Source organism: Primulina tabacum, chromosome 5, assembly GCF_025594145.1.
Source record: "Primulina tabacum isolate GXHZ01 chromosome 5, ASM2559414v2, whole genome shotgun sequence".
NCBI classification, from domain to species: Eukaryota; Viridiplantae; Streptophyta; class Magnoliopsida; order Lamiales; family Gesneriaceae; genus Primulina; species Primulina tabacum.
The window spans coordinates 11,972,003-11,998,715 of record NC_134554.1 but is presented as its reverse complement, the minus strand read 5'-3'; the positions used below and the strand labels follow the sequence as shown (position 1 = coordinate 11,998,715).

The following is a 26,713-nucleotide window of genomic DNA, read 5'->3' as shown; positions in this document are numbered from 1 at the left end:
AACTCCTGCTAAAATTTGGCTTCTGTTTAACTTGGTTTGGTTACAATAAGCTACATTTATACAGTACTCCATGGTATAAAACGTTGGATTAACGAATATATGTTTTGATCGAATAAAATATTAGATCGATATACGAATAATGAATTCATATGTTTTGAATGAAGAAAATCATTGGAGACTCACCACCATAGAGTAAAATGAATAAAATGAATTTTGCCTTCCAATTAAAATGTTAACTGGTAAAAAAACTAAAAGAAAAAAAAACACAGAACAGAATACGGATCGGCGTATCGAAAACCCATTATGATTTTAAAATATTATCAAAATCCCCTCTTTTTTGTTCAAATTATAATTGAAAATTTTAATATCTAGCATTTTTGTTGCAGTGTAAAAGGTTAAAGTAAACTCCAAAAGTTGCTGTCAAAAGACACAACCACGTGTGCAAATTATTGAACCCCCAATTAGTTTTGACTAAACACACCAAGAAAATGGACAAAAGAGCAGCATAATATTGGTACAAATTATAAATCTCTAGCTCTATCTGGTGATAAATTAGTTTTCTTATCCTCTTGAAATCGTGGACTTCCAATTGCCTCGTTTAGCTAAAACTCAAAAAAGCTCATTTAATCTGTATGAAATTCTTGTAGATATCTTCAATGGAATCATAGTCCAATACATTATTAATACTTGATAATTAGTATAAATTCGTCGACGCAATCGAATGAATCCGAAATCCACTGATTCAAATACCTCAACCGCAGTCAAAGAAGAAAATTATCTAAGGAGTTTGACCTGTGAGCGACCCAGTCCAGTCCAGAAAGACGCTAAATGATCAATGTTTTGGCCCAAAAATACTAGGCAATGTAACATGCCAAAGCGTCCACAAGAGAAGGCCAACATCTATATAGGACTGGACCTTTATTTTAACCCATCCAATAGGTCGATCTAGGATTGTGGATTGTGATACTAGTGGAGGGAGCTCGGATTTTTCCAAGACACTCTTGAACATTTTCGAGTACGAACGGAAACGAACCAAATCGAATTGAATATGACAAAAATTTGAAGGATCTGATTTGTTATATTCGAGTTTGAGTTCGATTTGAAGTTCGAAAATTTTAAAAAGTTTTGGTTCGAATTAACTTTCGAGTTCGGCCCCACGGATCCGAACATGTTCGCGAACTATTTGAATATTTACTCGAAAATAAGTAATCTAAAGGTTCGAAATTTATTTATTTAATATATAATTATATTATATTAAAATATTAAAGCTCGTGAGAGGCTCGCGAAATATAGAACAAAATAATTTGAGCTCGATCTCGACTCGAAAAAAGACTCGAACATATTTGAATTCGATAAGCTCGTATACTAATCAAATATTTTTTGAACCGGCTCGAAAAATTCGTTAACCAGCTCGGTTCGTTTACATCTTTATTTTCGGGGTAACAAAATGGTACACTTGGGAAATTCCCAAGATCTATTTAAGGGTTGATGTTTTTTATTAATATATGTGGGGTTATTTTTCTTTGGATTTCACATTTGTTGTTAATATATTAGAAAATATAATTAAATTTATATTTCAAAGAAATATAATCTGAGAAGTCATTATTATATTTAATGATAGTTATTTTAGATGAACTATATTAATTTAGAATTGATGGTTATTCATTTTCTAAACATTCAGTTGACTTGGTTGGAAATTTTGTCGTCTTTCTTCTAAGCAATATGTAATGACAGTGTAGTGCTCATATACTATATTGTTATTATTTGGCTTTTGTATTTTAGTCTATGAAGTGTTCGAGACAACTTCCCAAATTTATATGCCAATATCTCGTTGATTTTTTCACTTGCTAATGTGATGTAGTACGTAAATGTTTAAAGAAGTCTTGACTTGTCGCTGTTCTCTAGAAAATGTTAGGGCGACGATCTTGTTATATCCTGAATGAATTATTTTTGAAGAGTTGAAAATGTTCTTTAGTCCAGGTTTCTCGACACGTTTCGATTTAATATTATTTGATAATTTTTAGAGTTCATTTTTTGTCAGAAAGATTTAATTAAGATAGTTGTTGAAATCCGGGATGGTAGTTAAGATGTCGGATCTTCACTTGAAGAGTTCGGATCGGACCTTCGAAATCTGAAAACACAAACAAGAATGTTAGAAGGGGGCCGAGAGGTTGTTCCGGCGTAACCCCTCCGACATTCAAGTCAAAGAATAAAAAACAGAGAGAATATTGTGTGTGTAGATGAGTGAGTATATCAATGAATAAACAATGAATCTAACTTGATGTTTATTGGAGAAGAATAAAGTCCTGATTTGGCAGGTCTAGATTCTCAGAATCTCGGACAATATTAGATTGAACATTCGTATGCTTTATCTTTTTGGGCTTTATTTTTGTGGATTACCCATTAATGTTTGAGGAAAAGCTCTCACAGGCAAGAGCCCGTCTATTGCTTAGACCCTGTGGGAGCTCAGCCGAGACATCTCCAATCAACACGTTACAATAATCTGGGAGGTTGGCTTGGTTTGTGATGGGAGGTCGGCCACCTCTTTCTGATTGACAAGATTACAGGTGTTTGGGAGGTCGGCTTAGATGACCTATCACCAATTTCGTGTGAATGAGATGATCTTCTGACGAGCTCTGTCATAAAAATGACCTTCCGAAACTTTCTAAAAATATCTTTGTGGGTTTTATCTTTTTGAGCTTTCGAGAATGGACCGAGCCTATTCTCTGAAATATCAAATTCCAATATCATCGTATCAAATTGACAAAATATTAACGTGTAGATGATCATTTGAGTAATATCTAAAACCAACATGACATAACTAAAAGAACGTCAATGTCAAACAAAAAAATGTGGCAGGTGGGGAAAAATTGTGTTAAAAATAAATAAATAAAAAATTTCATTATCTTTGTCTCTTTCATTACGACTTGTGGTCCCCTTATGTTATTGGTTTTATGATTTGGCCGCTTGGAACTATTAATAGTGCCACTCATCGGGGAAAAAAAGTCATGTCATGTTAAATAAATATATAATTATATTATTAGTTAGCTTCGAAATAGTTCAATTACATTAATAATTTATTTATTAATTATTTCATCGTAACTTAGCATAACTACAATCCTAAAATTTTATGTTTTTACGTAAGTTTCAAAATTTTGTAACATGCATCATTATTTTGTTGGAACATTTTATGTTCACAATCTTGATTTTGATTGTAAGAAAATTTGTTATTGTATTTTTAACATATTTACTCACTGTGTGAAGTTGCAAATACAAGAAGCAAACTGAAACTGAATTTAGCCAAACTGAATTTCTGGTGAGTTTCGGTGTTTTGATGATATCTCTCAGCTGGATGATTCAAATGACAATCTGTCAACTTGACTGATCAGAAAACTCAATTTGGAATAAGTCGTACATCACGTCAGTCGGACAAAAATAGATGTTATCAAAGTCTAACTGATCGCTGAATTAACAAACTGATTGTACGAAAACAACAATCAATTGGGTATGAGCAGTTGCGGTATCATTGTCATATCTCTCAGCTCGTTTATTGGAATGAAGCGATTCAGTATGTGTTGAAAAGATAAGACAATGATCTACAAATAATACTCAGAAGTCAAAAACTGAATCGAAGCTTAAGATGATGATAAATTACGATGAAGCTATTGGTTCTGCACAAACTGAAATCAGCCTAGCTGATTTCAGCATACCAGCTGAAAAACTGAACCAGCTGAACTGAACCAAACCAGTTGAACTGAACCAGATCGGCCGAAGCTAAAATGAACTAGCTGAACTAAACAAAACCAGTTGAACTAAACCAGACCAGAACTGAACTGAATTGAACCGAACCAGCTGAAACTGAATCGAACCAGCTGAACTGAACCAGTTGATCAGAGTTGACCGCTCGGAAAAATGTCAAGCAAGACGAATTTGACCGTTGCAATTTCAGAAACAATACATAAACTTTCCAAACGGTCATATTCTTGTATCTAACGTATATATCATTGTTGGAGCCTATAAATACAACATCTTGAAGATCAGACTAAAGCTTTTGAAGATGATTCAAATCATGAGTAGTTAGCATGAAGAAATCAGCTAATTGAGAGCACAACCTCTTGTGCGAGGATACATTTGAGATGTACACTGTAAATGATAAATTCCTCACACACAATCACTCACACATATATAAGAGAGTTGAATTTCATATATTAGTTGAGTGGGTCTTCAAACAAAGAGGTAAAACAATGTGTTTATAGTATTTGTATATGAGATATTAAATAATATACTGATTGTGAGGTGATGTCTACAATCTTGAGTGCTAGGAGATGGTCATGTGTCTACTTGGAGAGGATATAGGAACAAATTTATAATTGGAGAATTCAGTGGATGTCAACAATTTGTGAACGGAACTAGTCCTTTATTTTTTATTTTTGAAGAACAAACAACTCCTTATTTTAATATTGCTGTGATTCGACAGCGGCAATGAGAATCGTATTGGGACGAGTGTGTTATCCTTTCGGTCAAATATCAATGGACATATTTGTATGGTTGCGATTATCAGCATAATATTGACAAAATTCTTCTCTCATTAAGTTGGAGAAAAGTAATAAAGCCCTTGTTGTGATGTGTTTCAGATCGACGAAACCCATTAATTAATCAAAATAATAGTAATAAATAAAAGCTTTGGTAAAATTAATTCAGATAATTAGATTTTTTTATCATGAAATTTTGTATTTTTACCAATTTTGGTCATGTTCACGAGGATTTTTATTTTAATTCATGTAATTTATATATTTTTTATTTTTAATCATGTTAATGATATACTTGTATTTTTCGTCATGTAACTTGCATGTTTTTTTTTTCATTTGTTGTTTTGTTTGCGGTTAAAGTGTATTTTTAGTTCTGTAACTATAATTATTTTTTTTATTGACGTGAACGTTGGTATGAATTTTTTAAAGGAAATTTGGATATATGACATGATTTTTTTAGAATATTATCATAAAGAAATACATACTCTAGTTAAAAAATGACAGAAAATGAGAAAAAAAACATACAAGTTACATGATCAAATATGTAATTTAGAAAATTTAATAAAATACAGTAAATGATTTTTTAATTTCACCCGAATTATATATATGTGTTGTAATCAATTTCTTTCAGATCTGGATCGTGGTCGAACTGATCTATCTTAAAGTAATTATTCAACTAGAAGGTCATATCAGAAGAATGTTATATTATATAAAATGATAGTACAATATAATATATAATATATTCTAGATTCTATAATCTTAAATTTGTAAAAAAAAACAATAATAAAATATATTTATCAAAATTTAAAATATAAACAACAACATACATGTAATCAAAAGATCAAATGTAATTATATATAATTTAAACAAAAAAATTACAAATAAAATAAACTATAACACTACTAAAATAACATTTTTAGCAAAGTTCAAATAGTTTTATATATAAAATAAAAAATAAAATGTAAGATTTTTTATACAAGAAATAATTAAGTTTGTTAAAAAAATTCTTACAAAAAAATTCTAAAAAAAAGTGAACTAGTTCGACCGATTTTGACCATTAAAACGAGATTTAAATATGATTGAGATCGGCTATTGGTTGTCAATCAAATCGATTGGTACAGTTCGATTTTGGAAACATGGATTGTAATGTAATGATGCTTGCAAAAAGTGTATGCAACGGGTGCTTGCCTTTTTTCTGGTCTCTTTCCGAGTGTTCAATTTGTTATTTTCTTTTCCCTATTTTTCCCAGTGTCTTGTATATTTATTTAGGCTGAACTGGTTAAATCTGTTATATGCCCTTCCAATTTTTTTTTTTAAAAATAATAATTAAAGCTTAAAATTTATATTGAGTTATTTTTTAAAAAATTTTATTGAGTTTCTCCAAAATTATTAATTACCGAATCCTTCAACTTTAAATCCCATCAGCTCCGTGAAATGTATTTGAATGCAACCCCCCAACTCCATTGTATTCAAAACGACAGTCCTCAAGTTTTGACTCAACCTCAGTCAACCAATAATGGTGTTCTACAAGCACATTCCTCATTCCCCAAGTAATCGATTTGAATATAATAAATTAAATATTTATCACAAAAAAAGAAATATAATATTATATATTTTTAGTAATCAAAACAAAATTGATTTATATAAAAAAAATGATAAAAATTTGTCAACTCATTTTTGTGTGATTAAAAAGACCAAATATTTTTCATCCTCACGCAAAGAAAAGCTTTACGATGTCTATATAAAAGCACGATTAATTGGCATTTTGTCATCTGGAAATTCCCCGAGGAACTTCCTCTGCACCCAAGAATAACTTGAGAAATCATTGGCAATGGCGGAAGAGGAAGAGCCTCTGCTCGTATCTGAAAACGGGGATCGAAAAGCCTACTTTACGGCAAGGGAGAAGTTCGATAGAGAACTGAAAAGGATGTGTTGGATAGCATTTCCAATGGTGGTAGTGTCTGTATCACAGTACATGTTGCGGGCTGTATCGATGATGATGCTGGGGCATCTCGGCGAGCTTGCTCTTTCCAGCGCCTCCATTGCTACCTCTCTCACTAACGTTACTGGATTCAGTGTCATTGTAAGCTATGTTTCTTTAGTTCTTTTTTATTTTTCAGATTCTTGGTTATTGTATAAAAGGGAGCTTGTGACTTGTGGGTAGTTCTCCATTCAAATCAATATGCTCTGAAGTTTGATACTGTTTGATTAGTTTGAGAAGAACACAAAGAACATGCTTTTTGCTTTTCAAGATTTCGTACATGTGTTATCTAACTCTTCGGGTTGGTTCTTTACGGATGAAGCAACAATATGATGCTTTCCTGTTGTTGTCTGACTTTGATTCCAGATGTCCAAAGAGCGCGGGTTTTAGACAAAAATTCGAGGGCTAACCTCATTTGGCTGTCAAATATTACTTATTCATCAATTGCTTTTGTCTGTTACCTTTATACCGAAATACCGAAATATCGTACCGAAAAAATACCGAAATTACCGAAAAAAATCGATATAACGAAAATTTCGGTATACCGACATTTTTTCGGTATACCGACAAAATTTTCGGTGTCGGTACGGTATCCGGTATGAACTTTTTTCATATCGAAAATTAGGCGGTATACCGAATTTCCGGTATCGGTATGGAAAATTCCATACCGATATTTACGGTACGGTACGGTACCGTACCCACCCCTGGCTTTAGTGAGATGTTCTGAGTTGATGTTCTTGTGACTTATTTAACCACCACGAGTAAATGAGATTGAGTTGCCACGAAAAAATCTGGATACATAGTTTATAATTAACTAAACTATTATGAATTCTAATAGAGATGATATCAAGATTTCGATGCATAATGCGAATAAGAAAAATTGGGGTTGGGGTGAGTTTATTTCTAAATACAGAGTCCATGCAAAGTTTTCATTGTTTGTTTTAAAAACTTATGATGTAAGATTGATTTATAGTTTCGATAAATCAAATACGAACGACGTCCTTTTGTTAGGTTTTCATTGCTGATTGTCCCGCTATGTATAAATCGTGTAAGTGATAAGTCAAGCAATTACACATATATCTTAACAAGTCAAGGATATAGGCACTAATTTCCAAATAGGTTACATAATGCGTTAGTTCGTTCTTTACATGGGATGATGCAAGATCATTTAATCATTAGAGAGTAGTATCATGTGCAATTGGTGAAGAAACCGGTCACAACATCATGACATTTAATCATTTATCTCGTAACAGCATGGAATGGCTTGCGCATTGGAGACACTCTGTGGACAAGCTTATGGTGCAGAGAACTATAAAAAAGTTGGAACTTATTGTTATGGAGCGATAATATGGCTCTGCTTGGCATGTTTACCCATTTGTGTTTTATGGGTTTATACCGACAAGCTTTTGATATTACTTGGCCAAGACCCTGAAATGTCTCTAGAAGCTGGCAACTTTTCGATTTGGCTCATCCCTACACTATTCCCCTATGCTATTCTCCAGTCTTTGGTTCGCTTTCTGCAGATTCAGAGTATAATTTTTCCTATGGTCTTTGGTTCGCTCGCAACACTATGTATTCATTTGCCTCTTTCTTGGGCTCTTATCTTCAAGCTAGAGTATGGAAATGCCGGGGCCGCACTTTGTATTGGTATATCGTATTGGTTGAATGTGATCTTTCTTGGACTTTATATATATTATTCTTCAGCCTGTGAAAAAACTCGACCTTCTTTCTCGAAGGATGTGTTTCAAACAATTGGCGAGTTCTTTCAATTTGCCATCCCGTCTTCTGTTATGATTTGGTAATTTACCGATTTGCTTTCAACTTGCACTTTCATTATTTGCATATATAGTTAACTGGTATTTGTGGTATAAATCTTATCCACAGTAAATTAATGTTTGTAGCTTGGAGTGGTGGACATTTGAGATAGTAATATTGCTAGGTGGACTTTTGTCGAATCCGAAGCTAGAGACATCCGTGTTATCCATATGGTAACTCTTACTATTTATGAGTTTACATGGTGAATTTTTAACTTTTTGTGTAAATCTAACTTAGTGATGACTTGTCTTTGGATCAGCTTGACAATTACTTCTTTGCACTATCTTGTACAATATTCTTTTGGTGCTGCTGCAAGGTCTGGGCTTAATCTTTTTGTACTCAATTACTTAATTTATAGTTTTGAGCTAAATGTAAAGCGTGACAATTATTTTCTTGTAGCACTCGGGTTTCTAACGAACTTGGAGCTGGGGAATCAGAGACAGCTCAACTAGCCGTCTCTGCTGTTCTGGTTCTGTCAATAGTAGAATTCGTTGTTGCGAGCATCACCCTCTTCCTTTGTCGTTATATCTTGGGATATTTGTTTAGTAATGAGAAGGATGTTGTCAATTATGTTAAAGATATGACCCCTTTTCTTTGTGTCTCCATTGTGATGGACAGCATACAAGCAGTCCTTTCAGGTGATTTTCTGAACTTAACATCCGGCCTGTCAATTGTTATCTTCTGCTTCGCTTGGTGCTATATTCCCGATTAGAATATTTGGATGTTTTCTACACGTCTAACTACATCACTCTTTCTGATAAGCATTTATTTGTAGAACATTTGAACACTGTACCACATACCAAGTGTTCCACAAGATTCGAAATGTGATTCAATGGTTCCTTATATGACAGTTTGGCCTATGTCCTCTCCTATATACCGTGTAACTGTCTAGATGTTCATTATGTCTGTCATGGTACTTATATGTTAAATGAGGAACGGACCGGATATTGTTGCAGAGCATTAAACACCAAGTTTAGCGGAAGGTTTGAAATCAATGGCTGTTGTTCGTTTTGTTTTGTTGCAGGAGTAGCTAGAGGCAGCGGATGGCAACACCTAGGAGCCTATGTTAATCTCGGGGCCTATTATCTTGTTGGAATTCCTGTTTCACTATTACTAGGATTCGTTTGCCATTTTAGAGGAAAGGGATTATGGAGCGGATTGATAGCAGGATCAACTGTACAAGCCTCTCTGCTGGTCTTGATTACATTCCGCAGTGATTGGAAGAAACAGGTGTGCCAGTAAAGTTGTTAGAAACACTTGGTTATTGCTCTGTCTCGTAAGGTTTAGTATCCAATAATCTGAAACATTGCGGACTTTGTTGATATTGTAGGCATTGACAGCAAGACAGAGGATATTCGAGGGGAAGATACCGGATCGTGATGGTAGAACAGTCGATGCAGAGGAAAGATTATCGAACACAGAGTCGTCGGCTTGATCTTTGCTTGATTTGAAAGATTATGGATTCTTGGATACGCGCATAAGAGCCAGATGCAAGCTCCGGGATCGTTGATCTAACTCTTGAACTCAGTTCAGTTCATAACTAAGTATGATTTTGATAATTCAAGAGGACGAGGAATATAGTAAGGGAAACGTTTCTATGTATAATAAAAGGCCACAAATTTTTGGTATTGATATTGGGAATTTGGGAGCGGAAGTTATATAGCTCTTAATAAGTTGAAAAGTTATTTGAGTTAATTATGAACGGTTTCAAGTGTAATTTATTTTAAATCTCTCCACCCAAATTTAAATTTGTATTCAATACTTTTCAAAAAATTTATGGGTTTGTTATTTCTTTATCCCACGAAAATATTTTTACACTCTCTTAACTTAAATATTTTTCTAAGATGAAAATCGATAGAAAATATTGGTATATAATATTTGAATATCTACTATTTTAGATCTGATATGTATTACAAATATTAATATTAACGACATATTTATATTTTTAGATAAAAATCGTAACAAACTATTAAAAATATGATAATATGATAATATTGTTCAATTGATCTAATTTTTACGCTTACCAATTAAAATCTTTTGATAAAAAGATGATATGAAAGAATGAATGTTTTCTCAACAAGAGGAAAAAAATAATATGATAACAATATATTTGATTTTTGAGTATTAATTATTTTAAATTGGATACTTGTATATTATTTTTTAATATCGTATCTAAAATAGTTAATACTACATTATATATTAATATTCATATTTTAATATTTTGCATTCAATTTCATATGTGAAAAAAAAAAAATGAGCTAGATGGTACAGAAATATTTTTTGTGGAACATTTTTTGCCGACAAGAACTCGATTGCAAGATTAAATGGATCGAATAGCCCTTTCCAAGAAAAATAATATTCTAAATTAAACCAATAATTTGAATTTGGGAACAGTAAATCAAGTATACACAATAATTTGTTGCAAAAAATTTAAAAGGTTCAGGTTCCATGCATGCACAATGAAGACCCATAATTCCAATGGATGTTTCGATTCGCCAATTCAAACCCCACTTAAAAATGAATATTTATCGTTTCCTGCAGCCACTGACTTAATACAGCTTTTGTTTGTTTGTTTGTATGTTGTTTTTTTTGCTTTTGAAATCATTGTGAATAAATAATCGGCAGTAATTGATGAAATATAGCTAATATATAATTATATTCATATTACATAAAAAATATATTAATCATATTATTGACATAAATTTACAGAGTTTCCAGACAACTTACGACCAACCGTAAAAAGAAAATGGAAATCGAACACATATACACGCCATGTCCGAAGATATACAACCCTGTTATATATATATGGTGTAAAACTGTAAATAAATACCGAGAATTCGACTCTTTAATATAGAGATGCGTTAAGGAGAAGCTTTAGTAAGCTGGTGGGGATCATGGTGGTGGTGATCAGCTGATGCTGGACGATCGGTGTAAACTAGCGGCGGCGGTCCTGGACGCCACACAAGGGTTCTGTAAGGCGGCGGTCCCGGCGGTAACGGGAGTGGAGTCGGAGGAGGAGGAGGTGGTGGTGGTGGTGATGGTGGCGGAGCCGCGTAATAATTAGGTGGTGGTGGATAGAGGGGTGGAGCTGATGGGGCTTGAACCCATGCTGCTAACGAATCTGGAAGTTGCGTCGGGGGAGGCGGTGGATTTCTCCGTAAACCCATATTTGTAAATTTTTAGCGAATTTTAATATGCGAAATGACTCCTAATAAGGCGTGGAGTTTGGTGTACACGATACGTATCAAATTAGCAAACTGCTTGCCGCCAACTCGAGTGAAACGTGTTCGTTTTTTAAGGCGATGGGATTCTTTTCTTTTGATTAAATTAAGAAACAAAACACAAAAGGTAAACTCTAACTACGATGGATATTTTCCATCGAGGTATTTAAGAATATCTTGTACGACTATTAAATCGATCCTATACGACCAGAGGTGATGGTTTAATAAAATCATACTACGAACGATGCAATTTTTGATGTTTCAATTGCTTTCTTGCACGTCACATGCTCCAAACCTGGAGTGGCATTGGACGCTAACTCAATTCAAGACTGACAAGTATAATCCTTCAAACCAATCTTAGCACAACATAAATTAATGTTCCTACGGTGTATATATCTTGCCATATTCCATTTTTACTCTATAACTTCACACATTATATCCTTTTTTTCGGATTTATCCCATAAATATTTAGTTCGACTTAAATTAAATCATGAATCATTTCCCGTGGAACAACCATCAAATAACATACCTAAGAAATCATGAAGTTCAATTGATGGTAATTAATAATGACATAAATCATGCAAAATGTGCGACATACCTCAGGTAGGATAGAAATCATGCATCAATCATATATGCCTATGAAGATGGTTTAAACGTGAAGACATCCCAAGAGCGACACGTGGATACGATAGTAAATCAAGCGTTGGAGTCGCTTGTAAGCAGATTTGGTTATTTTTCGATATATAAAATGTAAACAAATGAACTCGTGGAAGGGGAACTTAAAGGCCGGTGATGACAGAAGAATAGAGAGCACAAAGGAGTACTGAGATGCAAAGTTGATGCACTTTCATTATTTGTGCTCCCTATCTTCTGTCAACAACACTACTATTCCCTCTCCTAAAGTAAAGGTCGCCATTCTCTTCATATGTTTAGGCTACAACAAATAAATTGTTTAATGAGGAAGTGGATGGATTAGGGATGAGTAAATAGAAACAAGAGATTAAATTTCGCGAGCGGTGTTGCAAAAAATAAAAAATTTAGAGGGTGAACTCTTGTTTTTCTCATGTAGATTTAACCCGCGAGGCAGGATCCGATCAAGTGATCCTCTAGCTCCTAGATAGCTAGTGCTCTCAAGTAAATTGAATTACAAATTTGTATTCACTTTTTATAAATATAGGGTTTCTCTTCAAAGTACCCTCTCTCAACTAAATTCTTGAATTCAAACCATATACGGAGATGCTGAAAACTTGAATTCGACAGGGAATGATTGGGTGAAGGAGCTAGAAGAGGGTGGTGACAGAAGTATAGAGAGCACAAAGGATGAGATACAAACTGATCTTTGTATTCTCCTCATCTGTGCTCTCTATCTTCTGTCAACTCATCACCAATTCCACCTCACTCTATCAGCCCTCGAAGGTACAACCTTTGACAATCAAATTTACACACACTTCATGTGACCTGAAATTTTTTATAAAGCGACAGATATATCTATTTTTCACCCAAAATATTTACTATTTCTATGACAGTCGGGGGAACAAGGATGACTACCTTTGTCAGCTACCGTAACTTCGCCGTCCTGGTTGATGAGCAAGGGAGAACATGGATTCATGGGAGAGAAGGGGAAGAAGGTGAGCTAGAAAGATTTGAGGGTATGTTAGTATGGTATGAAGGTGACCCTAGTATGTATTTTTATAGGGCAAAACTGGATGTACTCAGGTCAAAATATTTATTAAGAATGAAACTTGGACCTAACTCAACCCCAAAAAGCTAGCTCAAGAGGGAAGGATTGTCCAAGCCCATATATACAACTCATATGTTATTTATCCAACCGATGTGGGACAAATAAAACACCCCTCTCACGCCCAGGAATGAACATCTGGAGCGTGGAGTTTACAAATGACCCAATTAGCGGCAGAACAGATGTCTTAATTATAGGCAGTCCAATACATAACGGTGGAACCTGGGCTCTGATACCATGTTAAGAATGGAACTTGGACCTAACTCAACCCCAAAAGCTAGCTCAAGGGAGAGGATTGTCCAAGTCCATATATACAACTCACAGGTTATTTATCCAACCGACATGAGACAATTAAAAATATTACTGGAAACAAAAGCTGAATAAGGAATGTTTGTAGCATTTAGAAAATCCAGTATTTATGCTTTAATCTTACTCTAAAGAGCCTATTGCGGGAACCAGAAAAAGATAGGGATAACTGGAAAAATTCGTATTTGCGTACATGAAAAGTTTAAAATTCCAGGCAGCAGTATAATCAAACAGAATCAAGAATATAAGAATACGACAAGTAATTTGTGCCCGAAAGAATCTATATCCTTGTGGTGCTGTAAGCTCGTAATTGAGCACAACTGACGTATGACCACATATTCCAGCGGTCCAAAGAAATGTAATTTGTCATGTAAATACTCATGTTATCAGCTTAATCTAGTGAAGAGAAATGCGAGCTAGGTCAGAAATGACGACGAGCAGCTGCCCTTTTCTTTCTTTTCTTTTTTAAATCGAATTTTATACATAAAAAAAAACCTTAATATAGAAGTTTGACCATATGATGCAGTGCAAGATGCTTTTGGCACATCGGATCGCCCCAAAGCCAATTAGCCAAATATTTCAAATTGGCAGGATTTTGAGTTTTTCTTTTCTTTTCTTTTCTTTTCTTTCCGTTTTTTATATCATTTTGTTTAGGCAACAAATAAGTTAGAAAGTCAGGATTCGATTCTAACTTGATTTTTCTTGGAATAATTATCTACTTTCTATTTTTTAAAATATTTTCTGGTTTTATTTATCGTTAGTCCGTTCTATAAATACATATATCATTAAATAAATTTATTGTGAGTGTTTTACAATGTTTTTTAGATATTTTCGTGGTTATTCTGCGTGAATCAACAAGACTATCTTAATGTTTTCATTATTTTCTAGATTTTCTGACATTTTGTATGAATGAATGCGCTTCTGCTACAACCATCAATCCATTTTCTTCAACGATGACTTACGGTGGCTATCGAACTATATATATAATTTCTCCAATTTGTCTATTCTCATCAATGATCCATTTTCTTCAACGGTATCGAACTAAAGAAATTGTTAAAGTAGGTCAAAAAACTACACACTCTTGTCCGATCAGTTAGCATCTCAAAATCTCAATGCATGAGTTAATATATACGCAGCCAAGTTCTCAAGCGGTACAAATAAATGTTTGGAAACAATAAGTGGTAGTTGTTATTTTTGTGTGTGTATATTGGATTGATATTTTTGGAAAGGTATGCGAAGTCATGACTAATATAAACGGTGGGACATTCAGATTTTGGCAAGAAAATGACTGGTATGACGAAAATATCTTCGTCTTGATCATTTGCACATTGGAGAGATACTACAATGAATAATATCTATTTCAAAGCATGCGTGATAGAATATCTAATAAATAAGAAAGTAGGAGGGAATAATATATCCCTAGCTCTTTTAGTGTAGAGATCGAAATTAAACACGATTTCATATATATCTCTAGATATAATAACGAAAGGCTGAAAATAGTTTTTTTGTTCCATTGGTTTGTCCAATCTTAAGTTTTGGTCAATTAAGTTTTCAAATTTGATTTTAGTATAGTGATTTTAAATTTTATAACTATTTTGGTTCAATTTCTGACGTGACACCAGAAAATATTGATGTAACCATCGAAAATTGATGATTTTTCTGATATCAACGATAAATATCGAATCCTAACAAAATATTTGGAAGAGAAGGAAGAATTGGTTAATTATTTCTTTAATCTACGGGTGGGGACATCAATTATAAAACGTCTATCTTACTGACACCCTTATGCTTAAGCTCATTCCTAGCATGTCTTCTCCCATAATCTCTTTTAGTCTTGCAGGGTGCATGAACCTCGATCGTAGTCCAACCTCTATCATAATCAAGGGCTGCCGATGCCAAGAAATGACGAATATGATGTCCTTACGCTATAAAGTCACTTTACTATTATCTTTGAGTCGATTCCAAGCACCATCTTTTTGTAACCGGACTCCATGTCATTTCCAAGCCTAGCTTTGTATGCAAACCATAGTTCTGATTAGGAGGAATTAGTAATTGATAATCAGTAAGGTGGATGCATGCATAAAGTGGATTAAAATGCAAGTGGTGTGGAAGCATATATGCAGACGAAGAATTCCTTATCATGTTCATGGATATGGATTTCTCTTTTTGGGTATTGTTTTTATCCACAATCGATCAGACCCACACAAATTGGGGCGGTGTGGCATCTGTCCTCCACTTGTCATCACCCTATGGCTTCACATTTTTATCCAACTTTTTTCTTTTTAGCTAAGTTTAGAATCTCTACGAGATTGCAAATTAGAATCTTTACATTGCATCTAGTCTGGTATGAATTGGATATATATATACTTTTTTTTGTTATAATTTCTCAAGAATATGTTACCATCTGATTTTTCATCTACCATTAATCATGAATTTCAATTGGACTCTTCAGAACTTTTACTTTAAAATTTGAAATGTCTTTTAAAATGTAAATTTTAGTATGTAAATTGGTCTGTTTTGGGTTTTAGTCATATAACTTGTTAAAATTTAGTTTTCATACAATAATTTGAATTTATTTTTGGTTTCTGTACTTTTTTTCTTTTTATGAAATCACTAAATCCATCGAATATGGTTTATTTGAAGCTGATTCTCTCTTATGTGACAAATATGACGCGAATAATCCTCGTATCGCTCTCAATATTAAAATTCATCTGACGAAGAGGGGAGAGAAAATTAAAGCAAAACCACCGTCCATACTCCAATATGACATGAAAAAGGTTTTGTTTCTCTTTATTTTTGTTTATGTATATTTTTAGTGTATGTAATATAAGTTTTGTTCATGTCACGCGAGCCACGTAGATGAATGTATATGTCAAATAAGTAATATCCGGTAGATTTAGTGGTTTCAGGCAAAAAAAAAAGACAAAAAAATCCAAGTTACTAAATTAAAATCAAACTTTGACAAGTTACAACTAAATTTAAATTACCTTTATAAACTAAAACAATCAAATATATATGAAATAATATTAATCAATAGTATAATGATTTAAATATAAAAATCATATTTTTTTATCATGTAATTTTCATGATTTCCATTTTTAATCATGTTATCAACCAATCTACAACCTTAGTCCGTTAAGTTACACTTTTTTATTTTAATTTATTTAATCGGAGTGTTAACATGATGTCGGAAAATCATTGACGTGTCATTGGGATACGGCGATGGACATTGCACATCAACACTCCGATGAAAAAAGATGAAAATCGAAAAAATAAAATAAAAAATAGAAGACTAAGACTGTAAATTGACGGTTTGACAATCCATCTACCAAATACATCAATATGACTCAAAAAAATGTATCGAAATAATAAACATATAAAAAATTTCAAACAGGGCATCCGTTGCACCTTCTATCCATGCAAGTCTTGGATACTTCGGTAGCATGAATCGACACAACTTTTTTCAAAAAATGAAATCAATTTGCAACAGACGGAGGAGTATATATATCCCAATTCAAGAGAAGCAGCGGTAGACTTATATATCTCAAAGAACAGCCTGTTCTCGAACTCAGTCCTGGAATTCGCCAATGAAGGACCATTTCGAGCTTCGGGGATCACCTTTTCCGAACCAAACAAGTTGTTCTTTATTCTGCGCCACAGTTTCCGCGGCGAGGGAGCTGGAAGACTCAAGCAAACTTCCGGTGATTGCGTGATTCTCACAGATTACTTGGTGTGGCCGCAAGTTTTGCGGTTCTCAGATTCCTTCTGTTTGTGGATGAAGAAGAGAGGTTGAAGCTAATTGTGATTGTAACCTGATCTGCTCCACTTTTCTTCATGCTCCCGTTAAATGGGACGATTTCCAGTTCTGAATTTATTCAGTTACTGAAATCAAGTACAGGGTTTGTATTGATATTTCTGCTTTTTTTTCCTCGTGTGCGTGACGAGAGCTAGGGATAATGGAGATGGCTGTAGTACGATCCAAAGTCTCCCCGATCTATAGGAAACAATGGTAGCTTTGGCAAGAAATAATAGAGCCATCTTTATATAATAATTTAATTAATTAAACTTGTATGAATGGACAGAATGTTGCAATAATTATTGGGAAAATTATTATTATTTAATCAAATTTATATAATTTCAGGTTTTGGGATCTTAAATTTAAAATTTTGATTTTGATATCCTAATTTTTATTTTTATTTTTGCTATTTTGTTCTTAACCAGGTTGACATGACATGAAATCGATAATCCGACAAAATGAGATTGAAAGTAAAAAATATTCAATTTGGCATAAAAACAATTATTTTCCCTTACTTATAGACTAAGTTAGCAGATAAAACAATTATTTTCCCTTAATTATAAATTATTACGATGATTCCTGATTAAGTTTATTTGCATTTAGTTATTTTTGCAATTTCCAGTCAGCAGGTCAACAAAGCCGGTATATATATTTATTTGAACAATATAATGTTTGAATAAAGGTATGCTGCATATGCTGCATATATGGTAGTGAAATTTCTAGGATACATCATAAAAAACGTCCAACTTAAATTTTTTTAAAATTTTAGGAATAACAAACTTTCAGCAGCAAATTTAAGGGAAAAAATAATCATGCCAATAGTTGAAAATATGGTAATCATGTTTACACAAAAATTCTTGTTAGATGGTCTCATGAGTCAATTTTGTGAGAGGTGCATTCTATTTGCATTACCAAAAAATATTATTTTTTATGTTAAAAAAGTTACTTTTTAATGTAAATATAGATATAGTTGATCCGTCCGTGAGATTGTCTTACAAGATATATACTCTCTTGTTTATTATTATAAAGTTCACAATGTATTAATATGTTGACACATTTCCGCGTGTGTGTATGCAGAGTTTTGATATAATGTACACTCACTATGCATACTTATGTGAGCTCCGATGAGCTATCACCCACTTGTTGAATATACAATTTTGATATGTTTCATTACATCTAATAGTTGAGTATCATCTCATCGATGCTCACATAAATATCATTTAAAAAAATTAAATTTGCTAAAATGGCCCAACTATTTTTTTAGGGGTTGTGAGTGGGAGGGGAAAATGATGGTCTTTATTAAAAATGTTTTATGAATTTTTTGTAATTGATAATATAAATTTTTATTAGTGAAACGAAATCCATTCCCCTCGTACTTTAAAACTTCAAATTTATGACGTAAAACTAAAGCTCGATTTAAAGCTTAAAAAAATCAAAATTTATTTGTTTTGAACGCCTATAAATAAAAAATTTTTAAAAAATTTATATAACTACGCAGGGAATAAAATATTAAAAAGAAAATGATCATATAATAATGTGAAAAAATTACAATTTTATTTATCAAAGTGGCAAGTTTTGAGTTTTAGTCATGTAAGTTATTGTTTAATTTGCACCCACTAACTTAGATTTTTTTTGTTATGATTTTTTTTATCGTCGGAAACTGTTAAATCTATTAAATATTACATATTTGTCATGATATTCTTGTATATGACTTATATCATGAGAATAAAATTTATATCATACACATAAAATTTAACTACGCAAAAATTTTAAAAAAAGAAGTTTTTTTCTCTTATTTTGAAATATTGAGTATTATTTTGATTTAATTTTCTCTTTTTTTGTTTATATTTATTTTAATGTGTAATATAATTTTATTCTCATTATAGAGACCATGTAAGATAACATTAGGATAATAGGATCAAACATATAATATTCAATGATGTTAGTAACTTTTGGAAAAAAAAATACTAAAACAAAAAATAAAATCCAAATTATTAGTTAAAATCAAACATTATCAAGTTACAGTAATAAAACCAGAACAGACTAACTGTAAGGCTAAAATCATAATTTTTCGTAATTATGTTTTGTTTTATGCATGTTTTGAATATTCTTTTTTTAGATGGGAATGATTTTATCTGTACTTACACTACTATATTATAAAGAATATATATTAAATTTTCTTTCCCTCGGTACCCATAATTTCCTATGAAACTCAAACATTAATTATACCCAAAAATTACTCTAACATCATTATATTTGATATTTCACAGAAGATTTCATTACATAAACAGTTATATGTTATAGTAATCCAAATTTAATCTACATTCACCCACGATGTGCCAAAGTTAACTAGTACTATATTGATACTAATTAATTTGAATACCAAATATACATTTATGTTATTTTTTTAAATATTGAAGGAAATATAGAAAACTATCTTAATCTTATTTAAATTTAAATGATCGCATAGTCCATAAATTATAATTACACTCTCACCCCCAATCTCAAGCCCAAATAGAAAAATAAAATATTATTGCAGGCCAAACACTATTTGGGCTTCCGAATATCCACTTCCAAGCCCAAAAAGCTCTCCCATCTCTAATACATAACTACACCTCCATTATCATCTATCCGATCCAGAGCCGTTACTCTACCAACCCAGTGAAATGAAACCAGAACCCAATTTACATCAACAAGACGGATTCAGCAACCCATTCTCTGGAAGTGGAAGGCCATCGATCTCCAGCAGAGAAAGCTCGAAATCAAGCTATCAACGGTGACTGAATTCTTCAGCGAAAGAGGGAGGAATCTCAACGACGTCGTATTGGGTCCCGGAGTCGGCCTCGGCCTGGGAGTAGTTGGTGGAGCAGGGTTGGGTGGTTCGGGTTGGAACCAACTGTAGTTCGGTGTTTGGGATTGGAATGGGATGCGGCGTGGGCGTGGGGCTGGGGTTTGGGCAGGGGTTCGGTGCAGGCTTCAGCTTGGAGTCCCTTAACTCTCATTTATCAAAGAGGAAGAGGAAATCGAAATGAAAGAGACGGATCTTTGTTTAAATCTGAAAGTTGAGTTCTGAGTGAGTGAAGTGGTTATAAATATATAATTGCTTTCGTTTTACGTGTATTGTTTTATTTTCTAAATTACATAATTGAATTTTTTTTGTTGTATATTATTTATTTAATAGATATTATGTATTTATATATATTCACTTCGTTTATCAATGATGATAACAATAAAAAATGGACGATTTATTGGTTTTTTAGGCAAAAATTTGTGTGAGACAGATATCTTATTCGGATCGTCCATGAAAAAATATTATTTTTTATGTTAAGAGTATTATTTTTTATTGTAAATATCGATTGGTTGATCCGTCTCACAGATAAAGATTCGTGAGACCGTCTTACAAGAAACTTACTCGGTTTTTTATTGCTGATAAGACACTAAATACATTAACGATACATAACTAATAATTTAAAACGAAAACAAAAAGTGTAAAAAAAAAAATCAATAATACAAAGAGAAAACTTTACAATAAAAATCATTTATACAAAGAGAAAACTACAATATTTTCAATGAAAACGAGTCCACAAAGCTCAAACCCAATACTATATGTGCAGTAACCAACCAATTCTATAAATTAATATCAAATTCACTACATTTTATTTTACTTAGTTAAACAAACACATCACGTACTACATACGATCCAATGATATCGTATTCGATTTAAATATTAAAAAAATTAACAACATGATTAATAATATTTTTTTTAAAAAAAATAATATCATTATCTACATAACTTGGCATAAATAAATCTTTACTTTTTGTGTAGCATAATTATGAAATTATAAACATTGTTATTATTTCAACATGAGATCGATCAAGAGTCGAGAATATCATGATTTGAAGAATATAATTCTTATTTGCGTGTATAATTCTTATTAGTTTCTTAAATGTATTTTTTAAAACAAATATATATATATATAATAAATTTTTTATATATTCATAATAGTTAAAGATATTATATATATAATATCTTTAAATATTATGAATATATAAAAAATTTATTATTATTATTATATAAACGAGCAAAGCGATCATTATGAACAGAACAAATAAAACATACGACTCACTTGTTCTAAAAAAATAATTTAGATAAACTCCTATCCAAGATGGAAAGTAGAAAATTAGAGAAAATATCTCTATATATCTCGCTTGCCTTAGTTACATGGTCTTGGATTGCTCAAGCTACTGATTAGTCCTTCATCACTCTATCCCTTCCTGGAAGTGAATCGCCCTGTTTTGAGTGTATATCAAGGCTTCAAGCTCGTACATGAGGGCCGCGGTGTCCCATTATCCTAAAAAAGCTCCACCGCCGCCATCTCGGAAGTGTTTCTTTGATAACTTTAGGTTGGAGGGCAAATTTTTGTTTTTAAATTTTAGAGGGGTAAGAGCAAATATTAGGAAGAAAAGTGAAAAAAAATATAATTATTTTTAGGCTACTAGTCAATAAAATTAAAAAATTGATGGGGGCTGCCGCACCCACCTGCACCCTCCATTGGCTCCGTCCCTGAGTAGATACCTGAAGGGCATCTTGTATGATCAGTTCAAAAAGGCCAGACGCTTTCTAGCAAACCATTTGATAAAGAATCTGAACATAGCATGTCTTCGTACCTTTATGCGAACCTGCTTGGTAGTACCAGAGAAGTGGTCATAGATTGAGTTCATGCCATTTCCATATCTTGGTTAAAAGATATGAAGCAAGTAGCTGGTGAGCATGAGATCATATTTTGATGGATGAAGTATATAGCGTTTTGGGAGTTTTAAATTACCTAAATATGCCTCTAAAATAAAATGGAAAGTTTTTTAGAAAAGTGCCGGTTTGAACCCTAAGTGTGTTCACAGATTATGTTTATACATAAATACGGTCAGACCTTGCCATGTTCTGCATGACATCACATTGAACCATCTATTTGCTCATGTAATCGAATTCTCTTCTGCAATTCATCCTGCGATGTTTGAAGGTTCATTTTAATCCCCGATCAAACAATGATAATGGAAACAAGCTTCATCAGAAGGAATTCAAGAAATTTAAGCCACAGTTGCAAAAGTACAAGTTTCATCCAATAGACAATATTATTTACCAGTTGGAGTTCTAGATCACAAATCTTCTGCTCTCTTTGCTTGGCAAATAACTTCAGCGACTGTTGCAGCGAAACAAACGAAGATTAAAAATTTGGACACAAGCACAACAGTAAAAGTACGTATATTTCAACTTGAATAGAAAATTAACCAAGTACACTTACTCCAATCCTTTGCATTTCAAGTGATCTTGAATATGCGTCACGATTAGTCAGCAAATTTTGAGGCATGGATCTTGGACGTTTATAGTTTTTCCCACGATAAACTATTATTGCATGCCCTATTTTAATTTTGACTACGGAGACCAGGATTCCTCCACTTTCTGTTTCGAGGAATTTTGCGGTATCAGTGACCTGTGAAAACTTTTTCTGCATCGTAATCACTTTCACAATTTCTTTATGCTTCCAGTGTTGATGCATGCCTTCTATGACGCCATCAAAAACTCCGCGTCTTCCTGAAACCAAAAAAATTAATACATAAATTCTGGAAAGCATATGTGAGTGTAAGATGAATTGCACCAGTACCATCACTATACTTTTTAGTGTAACATATAAAGCTCAATCTTACAATTATATCAAAGTCAAGATCTCGTGTTTGATTCACATTAATTACAAATTGGTAAAAACTATTGGAAGGAACATTCTTGGCGATAACAACTACCCTTGTGTCCTAAGTGTTTACCTACATGGTATAACAACTTGCACATTATACTTGTATCACCATAAGGTTCAAAATATTTCAATTACTTTGTTACCCTCAGTTATAAAATTGTCTTTCTATCAGCTTTATCTTTTGGTGCGACAAGCTCTTAGTCTGACAAATATACCATAATGACTAATTAAATAAATATGTACTCAACTACAAAAAAATCACAGCAAAGTAGAAATTCAAACAAAAGTACTTTTTTGTGTTTACCGAGGACTAAACTGCTATCCAATTTCAATCCCATCATACGCAGGCATTCTCGCTCCTCTTGGGATATAATTTCTTGGTCTGGATCTTTCTCGGAGCGTCTCCATGCATGGTTTAGTTTATCTAATGTGTAAGCTGATCTCTCTATCTTCTTCTTAAGCTGACATGTAGCAGTTAACATATAAATGCCGGCCTTTTAGTAGACAAACACTGTAGAAAAAAACAATATAACTTTACAATAAAATGCCTCCGCTGCTGATATCTGATTTCCCTTTCCAGGGTCTCTTGTTCTGCTTCCAGTTGAACTTCAATTTCACTCTTCCCCTTTGGCAGGTTCCTGCCTCCTGATTGAATATTATGGAACTCTGATAAAGTGCCAATGATGCCAGAATCAATTGCATGTTCATGGGTGATAGAAAAGGTTTCACTTGCTTTGAGCCTTGCAGTTTCTTCATGAACATGGCAACTCGTGAGCTCCATTTCTCGCTCAGCAACAAGGTTTGCAACTTTTGAGGGAAGAAAATCCTTCCCTCTATAAAAAATTATGAAGAACTTATTTCGCAATAAAAGAGTTCCTCCAGTGAGAATCTGTATCAGCGTCGACATGATTATAAATGCCAATATTATTTTGGATTCTGAAAGATACAAGTCACAAATCATGAACATGACGCACTTGCCTTGAGCTCATGTGCCATTTGCTCGTTGTCGGTGTTTGGAATCCCCCACTTTAGAGCAATCTTTGCTATATGGCATTTTTCCCACAATTTAAGAATGGCTGTAGCTAGTCCTTGCAGCTTCCTATTTCTTCCTAAAAACTCAAAACAGAAATTCAGTCAAAACTATAGGACTGTGCGTATATAATGTGACACACTAAAAGCTGTAAGTGATAATGATGATGAAACTCAAACCTATAAAACTATAGAACAGTTCAATATCATGCTTTCATTGTTGTGCCATATAGACAGCTACACTGAACAACAGGACAACTATTATTACACTCCTTTAAAACCACAGAGCAGTTCAAACATCATGTTTTGATCGTTGTGCCATATTGATAGAGGCAGCTACATTGAACAAGAGAACAGTTAATACTACACTCCAAGAACTATTCGCATAATTGTTTCCAAACACAGTTTTCCTGATGTCCGATTGTCCGTCCCACTGTGAAACAAAAACTCTAAAGACTGAAATGGAGCTTTCAACTGAAAAAACTGAGTTTGTGGTGCAGATTAACGATGAAATCTGACCAAAAAGTGATGGAATTCAAAGTGTACAACAGTACAGAGGAAACATGCGTACCAAGAACAAAATGAGTCGGTAAAGGGCGAGCAATCTTCCGCAAATATGTAAGTTCAGAGTCAGTCAGCTGTGATCTAGTATGAGGAGGACAAAGCCTAAACGGTAGCTTAAATCCAGGACTATGTTCCGGAAGCAAATCTGCATCCACTGGCAAAGGCTTTGGCATCCACCAATCGACAAACCGGGGTCCTAACTCATCCAATAACCTGTCGGATTCTCTTTCATAAAGTGGTGCGATACATTGAATTTCCCATTTACCATCTTTTCCATGGCTCATTTCACCTGGACTACTATCTACAAAATTTAATTGATCAATGGTTGTGCTCTTTTCATAATTCATAGACGAGGAAGAACGTTGCCGATCACAAGTAGGGTTTTGATAAATCTTCGGCTGATGCCTCGACCTTGAGACATAGTTGCAACCTCTATAAACCGCAAGAAAGTCTTTTTTACTCCATACTACAACACCTCCAGTCTTCAGCTGCTCAGCATTATTAAGAATACACATCAGCATTTCAAAGTAGAATGATATCGAAAATATGGCACTTTCGGAAAGGACACTCTCCCAATGATACTTGTAATATACTGATATGAGAAGTTAATACAAAAGTAATGCGTAAATTGCAAACCCATCCTAAAACTAGTAATGGTTGAATACTAAACTGTTATGAATAAATGTACATGAAAAATGTCCCAAACCCCCGGGGAAATTGCAGCGGCATCATATATTTTTGTCAGCACTTGCATATAATGAAGGCAAAACAACCAATTACTCGAAAAACCAGGAACAATTCAACAAACAATAGCATATACATTTCTTATAATAAAGGAACTTTGCACTTAATATGAAGCTGACCTCGACTATTTCTCGAGCTCTATCCAAGTTTCGACACAAAGGAAGATCAAATTTAAGCAAAGCAAGCTCATCACTTCTCCAAATAAGAATAACTCGATTAACAACAGCCTCACTAACCCCTGCCTTTTTAACCTTCACCCATGTTTTCATTATCGCTGCCTCACTTCTCAACCTTCTTAACAACTCTCCATCAAGGCTCGATTCAGCAGCTGTCGCCACTTTCTCCTTCTTTACCCTCGTAGTTACCATTCTTTCCTCTCTCTCCCAAGGTAATTTTTTCGATTTTTCTCCCTTCTCAACATCTTCCAGTGGAATGCCAAATTCAACAGTTTTGAATGGTTCCTGAACCACCACGAAAGTTCTCCCTACTTCAGCATCATTTTCATAACCCCCATCCCCCCAGAATTCATTTGGTGGAAATATGTACTTAACATTTTTTGGTTCCTTTTGAATTTCCTCTACCTCTTGCGATTCTTGGAGCTTCTCAATCCCTTTATAGATTTCTTCATTGCCACCTTGCCTCTCCCACCACCCACTTTTCCGGTCAAAGCTATGTCAGGATGATCCCCAAATCTGTCCAAGGTGTGATCTTTATTACTTTTTGGCCTTCTAAATCGCAAAATCTCCTCGGGTTTAACAAGGAGAGGTCCATTCATCCATGGCGCAGTGTGCGTTTTCATAGGTGAACCTGAATCCGAGATGGGTTCTGAAGATTTTGGATAAAATTTTTGGCTTCCACATTCAGCGCTTCTGCTTTCCAATTTTGTGCTGCTACTGGCATTAATCCGAGGGCCAGAAAAGGTGATTCCCGGAGATTTAGCTGGATTAAACAAGAGAAACGAATGTAAAACAAGCGTGGAATTATGGGGACAATAAGCGACTCTGTTAGAAGCAGAAAAGGGGAGAGGAGGAGACATGGGATGGGATACTCGAATGGTGGAAGAATTGTAGACTTGTCTGTGGAAATATTTTCTTCTTGATGTAGGAGTTGATATTTTTGTGGAAGCTGTGCAGCTAGACAGACAAGAGTCATTCACAATTTGGCAAAATGTGATATGGCTTGAATTCCGTCCACCAATTTTGCCCACTTTCGTGCTTAACTATGACATGACACTCTTGAGTCA

The 26,713-nt window shown here is 33.7% G+C and overlaps 2 protein-coding genes across 2 annotated transcripts; one reads left to right on the top strand and one right to left on the bottom strand.

The window, feature by feature from the left end:
- The first annotated feature begins 6,230 nt into the window (after window positions 1–6,230).
- LOC142546613 (protein DETOXIFICATION 14-like) lies at window positions 6,231–9,957 on the top strand. Its single transcript, XM_075654430.1, has 7 exons — window positions 6,231–6,612; window positions 7,764–8,308; window positions 8,412–8,498; window positions 8,585–8,641; window positions 8,725–8,963; window positions 9,350–9,555; window positions 9,656–9,957. Exons 1-7 carry the CDS (start codon window positions 6,361–6,363, stop codon window positions 9,758–9,760), a joined length of 1,491 nt encoding a protein of 496 aa, XP_075510545.1. The 5' UTR covers window positions 6,231–6,360; the 3' UTR covers window positions 9,761–9,957.
- A 9,766-nt stretch (window positions 9,958–19,723) lies between these two features.
- On the bottom strand, window positions 19,724–26,641 carry LOC142546612 (chloroplastic group IIA intron splicing facilitator CRS1, chloroplastic). The gene is given in 10 exon segments (XM_075654429.1): window positions 19,724–20,173; window positions 21,927–22,389; window positions 22,525–22,584; window positions 22,687–22,976; window positions 23,438–23,594; window positions 23,672–24,022; window positions 24,112–24,242; window positions 24,734–25,214; window positions 25,590–26,089; window positions 26,092–26,641. Coding segments are annotated over 9 exon segments (2,439 nt in total). The 5' UTR covers window positions 26,507–26,641; the 3' UTR covers window positions 19,724–20,173; window positions 21,927–22,335.
- Window positions 26,642–26,713: the final 72 nt, after the last annotated feature.